Source organism: Canis lupus, chromosome 9 (assembly GCF_048164855.1).
Source record: "Canis lupus baileyi chromosome 9, mCanLup2.hap1, whole genome shotgun sequence".
Classification (NCBI taxonomy): Eukaryota; Metazoa; Chordata; class Mammalia; order Carnivora; family Canidae; genus Canis; species Canis lupus.
In genome coordinates, this window is record NC_132846.1 from 64,448,119 (window position 1) to 64,465,048 (window position 16,930).

Consider the following 16,930-nt stretch of genomic DNA (forward strand, 5'->3'; position numbering starts at 1 on the left):
GCAAATGTCCTCTGTTCTCTTAGGTCCCGTACCTGCCCGCCTGCCATCCGCCAGCCACAGGGCCAGGAGAACAGCAAGGTGGTGTAGGATGCCCTGCGTGCGGCCCGGCTCTGCTGGGGGCGAGGACACCACAGCACAGACCCTCCAACCCCCCCTCTCCCGGGGCCACACCGCAGCCACTCCCAGAGTAGCTGTCCCCCGCAGCACGCAGCTGCCCGCCTGCCTGCGCGCCAGGCCTGGTACCCGACGGCCGGCCACCGCCCTGTGTGCCGAGCCTGCCCCAACGGTTCAGCCTCTTGCCCGCCTTGCTTCTGGAGGCCTCCCCCAGAGCCTGGTACCCCCCGACCCCCACCCCGGCCCTGCCTGGCGCATGCGGCCTCTGGCTTCTAGAGAGTGACGCTAACACTTTCTTTCAGTGGCATTGGCCTCTCTGGGTCGCCACTCGTCACCTTTATAAATCCAGACAGACAGCACCCTCACCGAGTTCCAGGCCTGGCGTACCTGCCCACCACAGACCCCCTGGTTCGAGCTCTCCCTGAGAACCAAGCTCCTATTTCCAACGGCCTGTGTGCACGTCTAACCCCCATGTCTTCCTACAAACTTAGTTCTTTTTTTTTAAATATTTTATTTATTTATTCATGAGACACACACACACACACACACAGAGGCAGAGGGAGAAGCAGGCTCCATGCAGGGAGCCCGACGTGGGACTCGATCCCGGGTCTCCAGGATCAGGCCCTGGATTGAAGGCAGTGCTAACCCGCTGAGCCACCCTGGCTGCCCTACGAACTCAGTTCTTCCGCCACCTTCCTGTTCTCGGGAAGCAGCCTCGCCGTCGGGCTGGCTGCTCAGGTCAGGAGTCTAGGGGTGACCTGTGATTTGGCCCTCCTCCGTCTTGGAAGCCCCACACTCGTAGCTGCCTCGGGGGCTGGCTCTCTCGAGGACCTTCCTGCTCCCACGTCTGGCTCCACCTGAACATTCAGCTCTCAGTGTGACGGCCTCTCCCCAGAAAGGCCTTGGCCGACCCGTCCCATCCCGGGGCCCCGGTTTGTCTCCTTTGCGGGGCCATCGCTGCCTGAAGCTCCAGGGTGTCTCTGTATGAGGACTGGGCTGGGCCGTCCTGGGCTCCTGCGGTGGCCCAGCGTCCCCAAGAAGAGCAGGGCTCCAGGGGGATTGGCTGGGTGGCAGCGGGAAAGACCTGGGGGGCACTCAGGACTGGGAGCCCAGGCTCCAGGAGCAGGGCAGAGAGCTGCAAGACAGAGACCGGGGACGTGCCACAGAGTCCCCAGGCCGGTCCAGCCCTCTGCGCCCCGGTCTCTGCTGTCTTTGACACCAGCACCCACTTCCTGGGGCCACAGCTTCCCGTACCACTGGGTACTCACCCTTCTGGAAGTGGACCCTCTTTTTAAACCTGAATACATACACTTGGAAAGGGAAGCATCATCACCCCTGACATCAGTGGAGTCCTGTGTGGGACAAGGTCAGAGGCCCACGGGCTCCTGGGTGGGACCCACCCCCTCTTCACTGTGTGGGGTCTCTGGTCTGCCCTGCCTGCCTTCAGCATCCAGCCTGGGGTCCTGAGAGCCCAGCATCCTCCACCCCAGGTCTCAGGAAGCCCTGAGACCAACACCTCCAGGAGACCCTAGATCCCACAGTTTAAAGAGGTTCGAGTGTCCCCTGCTGGCAGCTGGCGCCCCTGCACGTCAGGGAGACCACGGTCACCCCGCGGCCCCTGCCCTCGCCCGCCCCTTCTCATGCCCCTCCCTTCCCCCCTGGGGTCCCTCAAATGCGCTAGACGTTCACATCTCCCCTCCAGGAATGCTTCTCCCCGCAGGCCTCCCCCGCTCTCCTCCCACTGATGCATCTGATCCACCCCAGTCATCTCCAAGACTATGAAGCACCACTTCCTCCAAGAAGCCGCCCTTGGTTTCACCCAGGGAAGCTGATCACACCTGCTTCCCGTGCCCACTGTCCCTGTGAAAACTCCGTCACAGCTGCTGTCGTGTTGTAATGTCCTTGTCCGTCCGGGAGCCTTTCCCTGTAGAGATGGTGTCTCTGGCCCCCGGGACACAGCTCCAAGATCTGTGGAGCAGAGGCTCACATGCGGAAATGTTTGAGGGTTGAGTGATTTCACTGTCAATCGTATGTGCTCATCAAGAAAAAACTTCCAAGAAAATGTAAGATGATAAACTAAAAAAGTGAAATCCCCTTTAACCCTCTCCCATCCTACAACCTTTCCTAAATCTCCACTGTTAATCAGCTTGGGGGCCCTTCCTCCCAGACTTTCCCCAAGCAGTCCTTTTTACTTTATCTTGTTTCCTTTCTTTTTATTGTTTTTGACATAAACGAGGTCACACTAGACACCTAACTTTGACTTTTTTTTTTTTTCATGAAGCAACCCATCTTGAGGTCCAGCTAAGTCAGCCCCTGCAGGCTCCTGACGTCCTTTCTAGTGGCTACAGACCGTTCTGGGCTACCTGTGTGCATCTCAAGTCTTTGTCTTTTTGTCTTTGTTTTTGTTTGTTCCTTTGCAACTGCAAACATGTTCTGCAAACATCCTCAGGCACAGGTCTTTGGGCCCCTGGGCACCCCCATTCCTGCAGAATTGACTCTTGGAAGTGGAATGGCTGATCCCAGGGCAGACTTCTTTCACATTTTAATAGATGCTGCCAAAATACTCTCTAAGAAGTCCATACCAAATTAGACTCCTACCAACAGTCCTTGAGGGTCTCTATCCCTTCACATGCGTGACAGCACTGGGTGTTACTAGATAATTCTGACATGCCTGGTGGTCTCAACCTTCAAATACAGCTGGAATCGGGCTAAAATGGGTATTTAGGGCAGCCTCAGAAGAAAGGAGTCTGGCAAGGGAGCATGGTAGGAACGTGAGCCTCCAGCCTCGCCCCTGTAGCGGGCTGCCCCACTCCTTCCCCTTGACCAGGGAGGGAAAGCTCCACCTCCACCCCCCCTCCACCCCCACCCCAAGCCCTGCTGAGCCCTTGACCCTGGATCCAGGGCCCAGGCCCTGGGGGCAGCGGGGCTCCTGGGCCAACCAGAGCCCCCCAGAGAGGCTTCAGAAGCTGGTTTGTCTTTAGGAAGCAGCAGCTCTGTCCTGTTCTGGAGGAAGAGGAGTGTGCTTGGGAGAGGCGAGGAGGGAATACAAAACGAAGTATATGTCGTGCAAGAACCACAGGTTTGGGAACATAAATGTGCTTTCTGGGGTGTTTAGAACAGTTCACTGAGCCCATGGAGGGGGTGCTGCTGGAGCATGCAGGGGAGTCGCCTCTTACTCCACCCTTGCCCCAGACCGGGAGGACCCTGTTTAGAGAATGAAACTTGGAAATAGCTTGTCATTTGTATTGTCTAAAAAGATGGACAAGGGGCGACCGGGCAGTGCCAACATTCAGACAGTGCTCTTCACCTCAGACTCAGAGATCTTCCCGGCCAGCACCCTCTGAAGTAGGGGAGGTGGGGGGGCAGTGTGCCCACAGCCGCCCCGGGGTCACTTTCGCAGACTTTAATCTTCTAGGAGCTCCGAGATGGCCTCTAGGGTTGCCTGGCTTGCCTTCCTTCTAGCTTTGATTCTAAAGGGCCTTATACAAGGCCCTTAAAATGCCTTATACAAGGCCCTTAAAATGCCTCCTGGAAGACCAAGGTAAGGAAGAGGAGAGGGTGGCCCTGGCAGGGTCAGCAGCGGGGGGAGCCCCCTGGGGACTCTTATTGGTGACCCAGGCACCTGTGGTCTTGCAAATGCATGTGCAAGCAGGTCAAGGGAGGGAGAGTTACAAGCTGCAAGCTCACTGGAGACAGCCAAGGGCCGAGCAAGGCTTGGATAAGACGAAAATGACTGGTGCGGATACACAGGCCCCCGTGTCCACGTGGCATCCCAGTTTCCTGCCTGCTTCCATTTTTCCATTCAGGTGTTGGTTCTTCCATTGTACCAGGTGCTATTCCCATTTATCGATGAGGCAGCTGTGCCCAGCATTGGGCAGGGGGTGCCTCCTTTGGAACTGTAGGCTGTCTTTGTCAGACCAATTCCTTTGCTTCCCTGAGGACTCAGGTCAAGGGCAACAGCCTCCAGAAGCCAACCCTGGGGCTCCCACCCTTAGCCCTTCTGCTTGCTTCTCAGCTAACATGCTAAGGCACGTGGCGTCATCACATCAGGACTACCGCCGTCTCCTCCATGAGGCAGGGGCTGTGTCTGATGGGTCCCCTCGGCCCTCCTCTCACCCAGCGGGTGCTGAGCAGATGTTTGTGGACAGATGGATGGGAGTGTGGGTTGACCTGGAGCCCAATCCTGAAGCCCAGTGTGAACCACCTGCTTGACAGAGATCACAGGGTTTCCAAGGATTCCACATCCACTCAGGAAGAGGAGGATGGATAACCCTGGGGATGGGGTGTGGAGACAAGGGAGGAGAATGAGCAGGGGCTCTGGAGTACCTTCAGGGTGCTGGGATGGGGAAGGGGCTCTGGTCAGAGATCCTTTTTCCCCCCTTAATTTTATTTGTTTATTCATGAGAGACCCAGAGAGGCAGAGACACAGGCAGAGGGAGAAGCAGGCTCCCTGCATGGAGCCCCATGCGGGACTCGATCCCAGGACCCTGGGGTCAGGCCCTGAGCCCAAGGCAGACGCCCAACCGCTGAGCCACCCGGGGGCCGTGGTCAGGGTTCCTGACCGGCAGGAGCTCGGGCTGCAGGCCTGGGAGGCCAGGAAGGTTGAGATAGATTGAAAGGCTCCTTCCCTGGGAAACACGGGGGACCCTGAGGAATTCCCCGCGCGCCCTCTTGTGGCCGTTTGAGGCCAAGGACAATTCTGCCTTTTTCTCTGAGCGAGCCAAGGGCTGGCAAGACCCGGTGGGAGCTCTGGCCCCAGTCAGGACTTTGTCCCGACAGACCACTAACTCCCCAGGTAGCCTGGGCAATCTCACCTCAGTTTCTTCATCTGATAATAAGGGGACCTGTGAAATGAATGGCTCTCGCAAGTGGAAATGCAGACCACAGGTGAGTGGGGTGGGCAGGTGGGGGTGGGAAGCACTCCCGCTTGTCGCGTTGGCCTCCTCTAAGGATTGGGCAGCTGGGTGCTGCCCGACACTGGAGGATGCTGAAGCTCAGAGAGATCAAGTGACCTGTCCTTGGTCACTCAGCGGGTACGTGTCAGCTCTGGAACCTGAAGCCAGGTCAGTGACTCCAAAGTGTGTCCCCTCCTCTGACTTCCTATTGTTTTTCAGGGTCTCTAAGATCCCCACCACCTCTGCGGTGGCTCGGGGGCGGTGGGGGGGTTGCTGCTGGAGAGAAAACACTCCCAGGAGCCATGAGATCCTTGCAGGCGGCCTAGACAGGAAGGAAGGAGTCAGCTGACAGGCATATGGCCAAGAGTGACCCCATCTATAAAATGTAGCCTTTCAAGGGGAATAGGTCACCTCTCAATTAGCCATCAAAACAATGTTCTCCTGGCCAGCTGCCTAAGCAGGAGCAGGAGGCTGACCCCAGAGCTCAGCATTTATCCAGGGCCTCATGCTGCCTCAGTTTACCTGGCACACCTGCCTCTCAGGGGTCAGGTTGAGGCGATGGGGCCCTTGTGGGGTGATTTGGGCATATCTGAGAAGTTCATAAATGTTGCTCTCACTTGTTTCTTGGGCTGACACATCTCTATAGGGCTAGTTCTAGGGAAGAAGCAATGAGAAGAAATAAGGAGCCTCCCAACTCAGACGGGCCTGGATTCAGATCTCAGGCCTGTTCCTAGCTGAGTGAACCTTGAGCACATCATTGTGTGCCTCCGTTTCCTCTGTGAAATGGGGTCACTCAGAGGAGCCCCATAATACGGTTGGAGGATTTGGACAGTGAGCTTGAGCCCCCGTGTGTCTCTTTGCAACATAAAAAGTGCTGGCCAGTGCTTACCAGTCTCAGAGAGCATCTCCCAGTCTCCTGATGGGGGCGTTGGGCAGGAGCTCCTCAGGGCTGGCAAGGGTAGGGCCTGGTGGGAATGAGGAGGGTAGGACGATGCTGTGGCAGGTGCCTGTCTGCCTTGCCCCAGGGTATTCCCCATGGGAGTTAGAAGCCTGTCCCACAATTGAAGTTTTATACTTTTTCTTTTGGACCAGACTTTGGACATTCCCTCCAAGTGAGATGATAATTTAACAGAATTGAAGGGAGAGGGGGAAAGAGTGACTCTCCAATGTTCACTTGTGTCGTCCTGGGAACTGTTCATTAATATTTATTTATTAATTCTTAAAGATTTTGCTTGTTTATTTTATTTTATATTTTATTTTATTTTATTTTATTTTATTTTATTTTATTTTATTTTATCTTTTTGCTTGTTTATTTTAGAGAGAGAGCCAGAACACATAAGCTGGGTGAGGGGCACACGGAGAGGGAGAGAGAATCTCAAGCCGACTCTGCACTGAGCGTGGAGCCTGACCTGGGGCTCGATCCCATGACCATGACCTGAGCTGAAACCAAGAGTCAGATGCTTAACCGACTGAGCGACCCAGGTGCCCTTGTTCATTAATATTTAAATTAACATTATATCCAGGGCAAAGATTGGCAAACTTTTCTATGTGTGTGGAGGGGAACAAAGAGCCCAGTTAGGAGGCTCGGCAACCATCCAGGTGAGGTGAGAGATGGTGCATGACGGGCCCAGGGTAGAGCCGAGGAGCTGGGGAGAAGAGGTCGGATTCTCGAGGTAGTTGGCAAGCAGAGCCCAGAGGGTGCGCCGATGGGTGAGCACGAGAGGGGGTCAGGGATGACTCCGAGGTCTGGCCTGAGCACCTGAAAAGATAGAGCTGCCATTATTGAGATGGAAAAGCTGTGGGAGGAACAGACCTAGGGAGAAAATCCGGAGCTCAGTTTGGGGAGAGGACCTTGAAGATCTCTGGGGAGAGGGCTAAGGAGCTGCTGGAAAGGACCCTGGAGTTTCGGGGAGAGAGAGATCCAGGCAGGAGCCTGAAACAGGAATAATCAGTTCAGAACTGGTCCTGAAGGCTCATGAGATCCACGGGGTTTCCTGGGCAGTGGGCGCAGAAAAGGAGAGAAGGGGCACCCGATCCCGGAGCTGTGGCTCAAGACCCAGCCCCAGGCTTCCCTGGACACATGCTGAACTCACAACTGGTGCCTTGCTTCCTGCTCTGGACAGGAGGACAGGATTCGCTGGAACTTGCCCGAAAGCCCACATCTGACACTTCTTACCTCTCTCCTCTACCTGCCCTCTCCCCCACTAGAATCCCCTCCACTCCATCCCAACAGAGCCAAAGCCACCCCACTCATCCTTTAGCCTGTGGAGCTGGGGCCCTGTTTCCATCACCCTTATCATCCAGAAGTGCTGGTCCTCATTCAGAGTCTGACTGAACTGTCACTGCCAGCCCCTCACAGACTCCTTTGAACTTGAAACTAGATGTGATCAAGCCCTTGGGCACTATTTGGAGTTCTCTCTCTCCCTCCACCACCCCTTGGCAGATCTTATAGCCTGGTCCGACCCAAGTCTTTCTCCATGGTCCCAGCAAGCCGGCAGGGTAAATAGAATTGCCCCCATCTTACAGATGAGAAAAGTGAGGTCCAGAAGGGAAATTATTTGTCCAGATTAGCAGAGGCAGGACAGGAATATAGTTGCCTCTTTTTTTGTTGTTTTTGTTTTTTTAAAGATTTTATTTATTTATTCATGAGAGACACAGAGAGAGAGAGAGAGAGAGAGAGGCAGAGACGCAGGCAGAGGGAGAAGCAGGCTCCCTGCAGGGAGCCAGACATGGGACTCGATCCCAGGATCCCTGGATCATACCCTGGGCCGAACGAAGGTAGATGCTCAACTGCTGAGCCACCCAGGGGTCCCATGGCTGCCTGACTCTTAAGATGTACGCATTACCTCTGCTTCCAGGTGACGAATGTGCTCCAGGGAGTACGTACCACGTGCCAAGCACTGGAAGGCCATCCAAGGGGGTGATGTTCGACGATGTTGACCTGTGGAGTTGAGCCTCTCTGCTCAGCTGGAGGTGAGGGGGCTCCTGAGTTCACTGTAGTGACTCTTCTGACCTGACCAGCACCATGTGGGGGAGCCCGGGAATCGCTGATTGTGCAAATGTCCCTCTCTTGGCAAGACTTTATTCAGATAATTTTTTAAATGTGTGTTTTGGACTGGATTTGGGCTACAGAGAGAATTGCGATCGGAGATCAGGAAATAAAAATTAGATGACAAAAGGTTGCTCCCTGTATCTTACCAAACTGGGACAGGTGATCCAGGGAGTGGGTGGAGGCCGGGCTGTGAGGCCAGAGGGGACAAATCAGAAGCCCTGCCTTCTCTGTGTGATTGGCAACCGGAGCCCCCAAGATAGCTTAGAAACCAATCGGTCATTTTGCTCCATGTGCTGGTTTGTTCGACAAGCATTTATTATGTGCCTCCTGCCTGCAAAAATACACGGAGGATTCAGCCCTTCTTCCTGACTTCATCTGGCCCTTCCCTGTGGTGCCCTCTCCTCTCCAGCATCCTAAACTTCTCACTGCCTCCATTCTCCAAAATTCTCCATTCTCTGGTCTTGGTTTGCTGAACTGAATCAGTGAGCTCTGGTCTGGGAAGTGGGAGGAGCACTTGAGGACTTGGAGGAGTCACTTTTCATTCTCTAGGACTCTGTTCCCTTGATTGAAATCCCAGGGGTTATCAGAAGGCCAAGCTTTGCACCCCTGGCTTTGCAGCCTGTGAGCGGGGAGCTGGACACAGGGACCCCTGGCACCAGCCAGCCCATCTCCATCCACGCCCACGGAAGACATGACTAGCTGATCAGGCCATTCTAACTGCTGAGTCCCTGGAGCCTCGGAATCTTTCCACAGGGCACCTGCCAGCCATCACCAATCAAACCTGAGTTGGCAGTTGAGATTAAACGGACTTTTCATTCCTGGCTGAGCCCTGGGTGAGGTGAAGAGATAGACCAGAAAGGCTCCTGAAGAGAGAGTCCAGGTGATGGACCTGCGGCCTGGTAGCCGGGACCACGGGGGAGGCGGTGGTTCATGGGGGTGGCCCGAGAGGGGCACGAAGGCACGACTGCTGTGTCATTCTGGCCACATCAGCCCCTCTTTATGGGTGAGACGTGCCCAGGCTGGGGCGCCCTGGGCAGCTGTGGACACAGCGCAGAGGGGAAGAGCTGGGGCAAGGTCACTGACTCCAAGCCAGGCATTGTGCTAGTCTTTGTCACAGATGATTTCTCTTAATCCTCATTGTCCACCCCGCCGGCGAGCTACGATTAGCTCCGCCTTAAAGATGGTCACACTGATGCTTGTCTCTGTCACTGCAGCTGGGCTGTGGCGGGGGTGCGGGTAGTGGTGCAGGGACAGGCCAGCTGAGCTGTGACTTCCTCGGGGCATCATGAGGTCTCCAGCCATGCCGGTGCTCAGCCTTGGTTGTGAGGGGAGGTCACCAGGGCAGAGGAAGCCCCCGGCCTGGCAGCCAAAGGAATTTATTTCACCCCAACGCCTCCCATTCCAAGAGAGTGGAAAGCCTGTCTGTCCTGATTACAGCTGACAGCTTGCCTCGGCAGGTCTTTGATAGAAACACTCTCATTACGTAAGGGGGTTACATAAGTCATCTTGTGATGTCATGCGTCCACAAAGTGCTGGCCCAGCCTCTGTGCCTCTGCGGTGGCATTCGTGTGTTTCCTGCGTTGAGGTGGTCAGACTTAACTCTCCAGGGCCGGGAGGGGCACATCTGGGTCTCTGGGTTACCAATGCCCCCAGGAGGGAGTTAGGGCCAGCCCGTTGGTTAAAAGGGTCTTTAGGGAGCGGTATCATACGATGGTCACCACCAAGCGTCTGGGCCTGGCTGCCCACATCCCATTCCTGGCACTGCCATTTACTGACCGGAGGACCTTGGGCCAATTTTCTCATCCATTGAACAAGTGGCTTAGTACATATTACATACGTTGATCGAGTGGTGAGTGCAGGCCAGGGCTGAGCTCTGAGCTCTCTGCTATTGTGACCAGGTGGCCAGCTGCAGGACAGAGCTGCCATCGTAGTCCTGCTTCCACCTGGCTCTTGGGTGAATCGGCTCCCCAGTCTGGGCCTCGTTTACTTCACGTCTAAAGTGAGAAGATGGCCCATCTTTTGGAACAGAACTCTCTACAGAGGTGTGGAAAGGTAAAGTTTCCTTTCAAAGTTATTTTTGGTGATTGCAAATGTTGCGTTCTAAAAACCGCACTAATAAACACACTCAAATGAGTCAGAGCTCGCAAGCCAACACACTAGGCTGGCGACTGGTGTGGTAAGCTGGGCAGTTACTGGTTAACACCTCAGGGGACTAGATAATGAAGCTTCTTGGGTGGATGGTTTTGACTGGATGATGATCTGAGCTTGTATGGTAGATTTAAAAAGTGATCATTTTAGCTGTTTATGTCTTTCAAGTCGAGATTTCTTTCTTTCTTTCTTTCTTTCTTTCTTTCTTTCTTTCTTTCTTTCTTTCTTTCTTTCTTTCTTTCTTTCTTTCTGATTTTATTTATTCATGAGAGACAGAGAGAGAGAGAGAGAGGCAGAGACACAGGCAGAGGGAGAAGCAGGCTCCATGCAGGGAACCCGACGTGGGATTCGATCCCGGGTCTCCAGGATCATGCCCTGGGCCAAAGGTGGCGCTAAACTGCTGAGCCACCCAGGGATCCCTAACTTGAGATTTCTATAGGTTCTGGAACCAAAGCAAAAAAATGGCTGGTGGCAGACCGTAATCCGCAGCCCCTGATTTCAAAGTTGTAGGTCATCTTCAGCATCTTCCTCATCTGAATCTGCTGTCTGCAAAATCAGCGGGAAGCATGCATTTGCCTGCGTAAAATAGATCCGACCTCCTAGCCTGTCGCTGTCACTGTTTTATGTATTGGGCACCCATACGAGGCTGTTTAACGGGCTTCTCTGCGTAAACGCAGTTTGAAAGCCCACTGCCCCAGATGACATACCGCGTCCCTTCTGGCTGGGTCGGTGCATGTCATTGTCGACTGTCCCCTCTCACTTTTGGGCACAATCAGCAGCTGTGTTGGCTAAATTCTAGAAGTGGGTTACATCAGATGACAACCAGAGATTCCGGATGGGTGGCCCCTGGTAGTTTGTGTGGGAAACCCAGGAAAGTTAGGGTGTTCCTCTCAGTGGTTTGAGACAGGCACTCATGACAGCAGAGGACCAGGAAGGACTCTCAAGGGCAAGCCAGCACCACTCACTTGCCTTTAACAGATACTTGGGTGTCCCTCTCTGGGGCAGGGAGATGCCTTAGAGTCCCAAAGGAGCACAGAGGATTTGTTGTCAAGTGCAGCCACAGCGATCACAAGGGTCCTTGAGTAAGTCCTGCTCTGTGCCAAGGCCATTCTAGTCCATGGAGATACAGCGATGAATGAGAGCGGTTGTGCCCTGTTCTCATGGAGCTCACCCGGGTGGAGGTGGGTGGGGCAAATGGTAAACAAACAAATAAACAAATGCAGGAAGCAGTTGTTTCCAGTCGGCAGGATAAATTCTATTCAGTGGAATGGGCAAAATATTTAATTCATGAAACATTTAGTGAGAAACTATTCTGTGCAGGGCCCATTTGGGGGTCAGATTACCAGAGGCTTTCTGTGTTAAGCCAAGGAGGATCGACTTCATTTTGAATCTATATACACAGGGATGGGAGAGGGTGTCTTTGGCAATGCTGGAAGTTGGTGGAAGGCTTCTTGGAGGAGGGGATGTTTGAGCTGGGCCTTGAAGAATGCCAAGAGGACAGTGCTGGCTAAGTAGTGCTGAGCTGGGTGGCTTGTCTTTGGGCGTGTTACCAAATGTACACAGGGAAAAGAGTCCCACCCCGTCCAGATGCAGGGCCACATGAGAGAAGTGCTGTGAAAGGAAGTCTCCCTAGAACAAGGCAGAGTCAGTATTATGGATGTCTTCCATCTGTCCGTATGACCTACCAGAGAAACCCAGAGGAGCTTCCCCAGCCTGGGTCGCAGGCCTCCGGAGGCCCAGGTGTGGCCAGGTCACGGTAGGGCCACGGATCTGGACCTCAGGCCGCAGTTCTTCACGGCTGCCTTCTTTCCCCTCGACTGATGTCAAAGAGCTGCAGCTTCTGTACTCCTAAAGCAGGTGTCAAGAGTCACAGTCTGACAGAGGACAGAAGAGACGAACCCAGGACTTTCATATAAAATCTGGTTTTCGATGCCGTCAAACCCAACAGCCCAGGACTTAATCAGTGCCTGGTCCCGGGTAGGCGCTCAGGGAAGCAGTGCGCGGTGGGACTGACACGGGCTGTGCACGCAGCTTCAAGTTCAGTTCTGCCACTTGCTGGCTGCGAGGCCTTGGGAAAGCAGCTCCGCCTCCCATTCCTGCTGAGTAAATGGCAACGGTAAATGACGCATTGAGCTGTCATGGAGTCAGGCGGGATCGCCCACGTGTAACCATTGATTGCAGCTCTTGGCACTTATGAGATGCCCCCCAAGTATCCACTTCCTTCCAACTCTTCGTCCCTTCCATCCTTCCCTCCTCTCTCCCTCCGTCCCTCCCTCCTTCCTCAGCAAGTGGGAAGAACACATGGGTAGAACAGCCCATACTGAGAGCTATGGAATGATTTTTTTTAAGCTATGGACTTGGACCCCACAGAGCTCCCCGACCTTGGGGGTTGGCTATTGTGTGAGCAGCGAGGGGATGACGTCACCAGCAGGAAAGGCCAGGTAGGCTGCAGCACACGAGCTGACACAGAGAATGCAGGAGGCCGCGGTGGGAACGGGCTGGGATGGGGCCAGTGCCCCGGCAGAGGATGACACAGAACGTGGTTAAGTGGGCCAGCGCTGGGTTATGGAGGAATCGGAACACTGGCCGAGCTGTGCACCCTGGCCCCCAAGCAGCGGGCAGCAGGGAGCCCAACCTGGTGACCTTGCGCAGCCCTGTGTAAGGGCTGGTTTGGAGCAAAAAGGATGTTTCCTGCCCCTACCAGTCAGGCTGGGCTAGGTTCTGCTGCGGAGATAACCCCCAAACCTCAGGGGCTGAAAGCCACAGCAATTTAGCTGTCACACTGCTGCAGAGAGGAGTCGCTGTCCAGGGGCCTGTGATGGCCGATGGTCCGGGATGCTCCAGCCCAAGGACACCTCCGTGTCAGCCTGTGCTTCCCCAGCACCCCCAACGAGGAATACCACAGTGGATCCTAAATGCTTAGACTGAGTTACAGCTCATGGGTGCAGGGCCCTCTCCTCCAAAGCCTTCGTTCTGCTGTAGGGACCCTCAGGCCACAGAGGGAGGTGGCTTGAGACCAGGCCACTGTGTGCTGGCAGCAGCTGCCTATTAGCCAGCAGGAGGAGCTGGGACCATCCTCCTGGGTGAGTCCCCTGGGCCTGCCCAGCTCCTGCTCCCATGACCTCAGAGGGGAGTCCTTGGGATTTTAGATGGTGGCATGGAGGTGTGGTTGGGGTACAGGCCACCAACTGTTCAGCTGACCGGCGGACAGGAGAAGACGGTGGCAGAGGAGGGTGGGAGGGAAGGGAATGGCCGAGGAAGGGAAGGACAGGGAAGAGGAGGCCGAGCATCAGGAGGAAGGCAGGACGTGCGGGCCACCAGCGGCTGGCACGGAGGCCGCGCCCATCAGCATTCCCCAGGCAGCCCCCCTCCGCCCTCCGCCGGCGGCCTCACCTTCCCTCCGGCCAGTCAGTGGGCAGGGCCAGCGGCCGGCTCGGGGCTCCCTTGCTCACTCAGAGCGGCCCGCTTGCGGCCCCGCCGGCGTTGGCACGGTGACAGTAGCCAAGTGTGCAAACTTGTGCCATTGTCCCCAGGCCAGGGGGAGCCATGGAGACTGGCTAATATGACACAGGAAAATGTTTGCTGATGGCAATTCTATGGGCTTTGTCCACCTCTTTCTCCATCATGACGACTCGATTTAAGTCCCTAACTGTTTGACTACAAATGCAAGGGGACCGTGCAACGCCAGCCTTTTGTCCGGCCGCGCTGAATGGGCAATTCAGGCTTTGTGCAGCTCAATTGAGGAAGCAAACATAAAGACAAGATTCCTGAGAGCTCCGGCTCCCTTCCCATGGATATCCCAGCACCTCGTTAGAGTCCCTCCCCGGCTACCTTGCCCGGACACCAGCGTGCTTGCTGCCTGCCCTCCCAGGCTGGCCAGTGCCCGGTGCCTCGGGTGGGGGCCGGGGACAGGGAGAGAGGGACAGACTGAGACCGGGACAGAGAGGGGGAGAGAGAGGGAGAGACATTCAACACTCAAGGACAGAGGGGAAGGCAGCCCGCCCCGGCTTACCCCGTCCGATTGTCTGTCTGCACTGGAGCATGGCAGCTGTAGGCCTGGAGTCTTTGGGGGAGGTATGCAAACCCCACTCTTCTGGGCTCAGCCCCTCCTCACTCCTGGACTTTTTAAACACACACACACACACATACACACACACACATACACACACGCGCGCGCGCGCACACGCACACACACACACACACACACACACACACACTGCCCCCTCAAGAAACCAGGGAACCGAGGTCAAGGGGAGGAGGGGCTGAAGGGTAGAAATTTACCGGGAAATGATTGCATTTGGGAGCTGTCTTTTTTGTGACGGTCCCCATGGTGACAATTTGTGACGGCAAAGAATGTGGGAACGGGGCGCTGCCGCCTGATTGGGATGCTTTGTATCTGGAGAGGCGCTCCTGATTGGCCTGAGGGGCCCCCCAGCTCCGGGGACTCGTCCTCCATCCAGCCCACTCGAGGGCTGCACGACCGCTTCCAGCCGGACGCACGGAGCTCGCCGGCCACGCCGGGCCTGGCCCAGGTCTGCGGCGGGGAACCTGCCAGGCCACGTCGGCGGCGGGGCCCGGGGCCGGCCTGCACCCCCGGTCAGTGTGGAGGTCGGGCGGCTCCAGCCAGCTGGGTGGGGGCGTGGGGCGGGCTGGGGCCTGGGGGAGGGGCGAGGTGCCTCGGGTGGTGGCCCAGGAGGCATGAAATCGCTGCAGATGCTTCTACGGGGGAGTCCCGTTGCCCGCAGTCTGAGATCAGCCCGCCAGGCAGGCCGAGGCTTGAGTGCCAGACAGGGGTCCTGCCTGTCCTGCGTGAGCGCTGGGGGTGGAGCGTGGGGACTGGCGGGGGGGGGGGGGGGGTGATAGCAGGGCTGGGGGCGGGGGTGGGAGGAGGAGGGCACCGCCAGGGAGAGAGGGGGCTTGGCCTTGCTTGAAAGTGGAGTGGTCGCCCCGGCTCAGAAAATAAAAACCTTGCTGGCAAGTGGTGCACGTTGGCAGCGTGGTGTGTGGGAGCCACGGTGGGCTGGGCCCGCGGAGCCTTGCGCTCGGGCCCCAGCAATGCCACTTGTAGCTGGGCCGCTTTGGGCAAGTCGCCCAGCCTCTCTGAGCATGGGCTGCAAGTAAAGGGCAACGGACTCAGGCCGACTGCTGCTTGCCTGTGCCCTCGCAGATGCTGAGGAAACCCTCAGCGGCCTGAACCGGTGGCCTGCCACCCAGGACTCCGTTTCGGGGTCAAGGGCTCCCGGGGCCGGAGCCACTGTTTGCAGCCCCGCAGCCCGTGGGGAGGGCTGGGTGCGGGTGCTCGCAGGGACCGCCAACGACCTGCGTGTCCCCGCCCCCAGGTCAGCTCTGTGCCCTTCCCCGGAGCTGCCAGCCACCAGCAGAGCCCGCCCTCTTCATGGAAAGCCCCATGCAGTGGTCCCCTGGTGATGGCATCCGACAGTGACGTGAAGATGCTGCTGAACTTTGTGAACCTGGCGTCCAGCGACATCAAGGCAGCCCTGGACAAGTCTGCGCCCTGCCGCCGCTCAGTGGATCACCGCAAGTACCTACAGAAGCAGCTTAAACGCTTCTCCCAGAAGTACTCCCGGCTTCCTCGGGGCCTCCCCGGCAGAGGGGCCGAGCCTCACCTGAAAAGGGGAGCTGAGGACCGGCCCGGGAGGCTGCCCCTCGGTTCTGGCCACGATTCCAGTACCGGTGAGGGTGGGGGCTGCAAGGAGAAAGCTCTGGGGAACCCCTACAGGGAGGAATGTCTCTCTAAGGAGCAGACCCTACAGAGGCAGAACCCAGAAGCTGCCAGGCCTGGCCAGGTGCCCATGAGGAAAAGACAGCTGCCTGCTTCCTTCTGGGAAGAGCCTCGGCCCACCCACAGCTACCCCCTGGGGCTGGAGGGGGGGCTGGGCCCCAGGGAGGGACCTCCCTATGAGAGTAAGAAACACTGCAAAGGCTTGGAGCCCTTGGATCCTGAGACGGCCCCGGTGCCCACATCCCCAAGGGCACCGGCTGAAAAGGAGCCACTCAAGATGTCTGGGGTCTCCCTGGTGGGCCGAGTCAATGCCTGGAGCTGCTGCCCCTTCCAGTACCATGGACAGCCCGTCTACGCAGGTCCTCCAGGGGCCTTGCCTCAGAGCCCGGTCCCCGGCCTGGGCCTGTGGAGGAAAAGCCCCGCTTCCCCCGGGGAGCTGGCCCACTTCTGCAAGCACGTGGATGGGCCAGGGCAGAAAGTGTACAGACCCGTGGTTCTGAAGCCCATCCCGACCAAGCCCGCTGTGCCCCCGCCCATCTTCAATGTCTTCGGCTACCTCTAGCCTGGCTGGCAGGGCCTCGGCTCCCACCTCTGGCCCGCGGGGGTGTTGGGGAGCCCCCCGGGAGCGCTCCATGTGCAGAGCCAGCTGAGCAGTGGTGTGGTCTCTCGGGACCCTTCCTTTGTGTGTGGGTGGGAGGGGGAGGACGCGGCTGGGGCAGCCTCTGCAGCCTTGGGAGCTGTGGGGCTGGGCTCTGCTGGCCTCTCTACCCGACCAGACCAGAGTCCCACTGTCCTTGTGCGGGTCTTGGGCAGTGGGGCTTTGCCCTGGTCTGCCAGCCACTCCAGAAGCCAGAGGTACACATCTGTTCATCTGCCACCCACTGTGTAAGCCACTATCTCAGTTCTGTTCTTTCTGGGTTTTTTGGTAAATATTAAGAAAGTTAAAAGAATAAAGACATTTCTTTTGCAGTTTCCACA

The 16,930-nt window shown here is 56.7% G+C and overlaps 1 protein-coding gene and 1 long non-coding RNA gene across 4 annotated transcripts; both read left to right on the forward strand.

Moving 5' to 3' along the window:
- The first annotated feature begins 4,834 nt into the window (after positions 1–4,834).
- Positions 4,835–8,187, forward strand: LOC140640414 (uncharacterized). Its single transcript, XR_012037141.1, has 3 exons — positions 4,835–5,001; positions 6,328–6,491; positions 7,868–8,187. It is a non-coding gene; the product is annotated as an uncharacterized lncRNA (long non-coding RNA).
- A 609-nt stretch (positions 8,188–8,796) lies between these two features.
- On the forward strand, positions 8,797–16,930 carry FAM181A (family with sequence similarity 181 member A). Of its 3 annotated transcripts, XM_072839761.1 has the most exons (3): positions 8,797–8,941; positions 9,960–10,113; positions 15,549–16,930. In XM_072839761.1, exons 2-3 carry the CDS (start codon positions 10,069–10,071, stop codon positions 16,512–16,514), a joined length of 1,011 nt encoding a protein of 336 aa, XP_072695862.1. In that variant the 5' UTR covers positions 8,797–8,941; positions 9,960–10,068; the 3' UTR covers positions 16,515–16,930. The 3 variants fall into 3 exon arrangements, with proteins under 3 accessions (XP_072695862.1, XP_072695864.1, XP_072695863.1); XM_072839763.1 differs by lacking the exons at positions 8,797–8,941; positions 9,960–10,113 and adding an exon at positions 10,530–11,291; XM_072839762.1 differs by lacking the exons at positions 8,797–8,941; positions 9,960–10,113 and adding an exon at positions 13,479–14,805.

Coding starts and splice junctions, on each gene's coding strand:
- FAM181A (XM_072839761.1), top strand. CDS start 10,069: ATGGCCCATCTTTTGGAACAGAACTCTCTACAGAGGTGTGGAAAG. Junction 10,114..15,548: donor CTCTACAGAGGTGTGGAAAG/GTAAAGTTTCCT, acceptor CCCCGCCCCCAG/GTCAGCTCTGTGCCCTTCCC.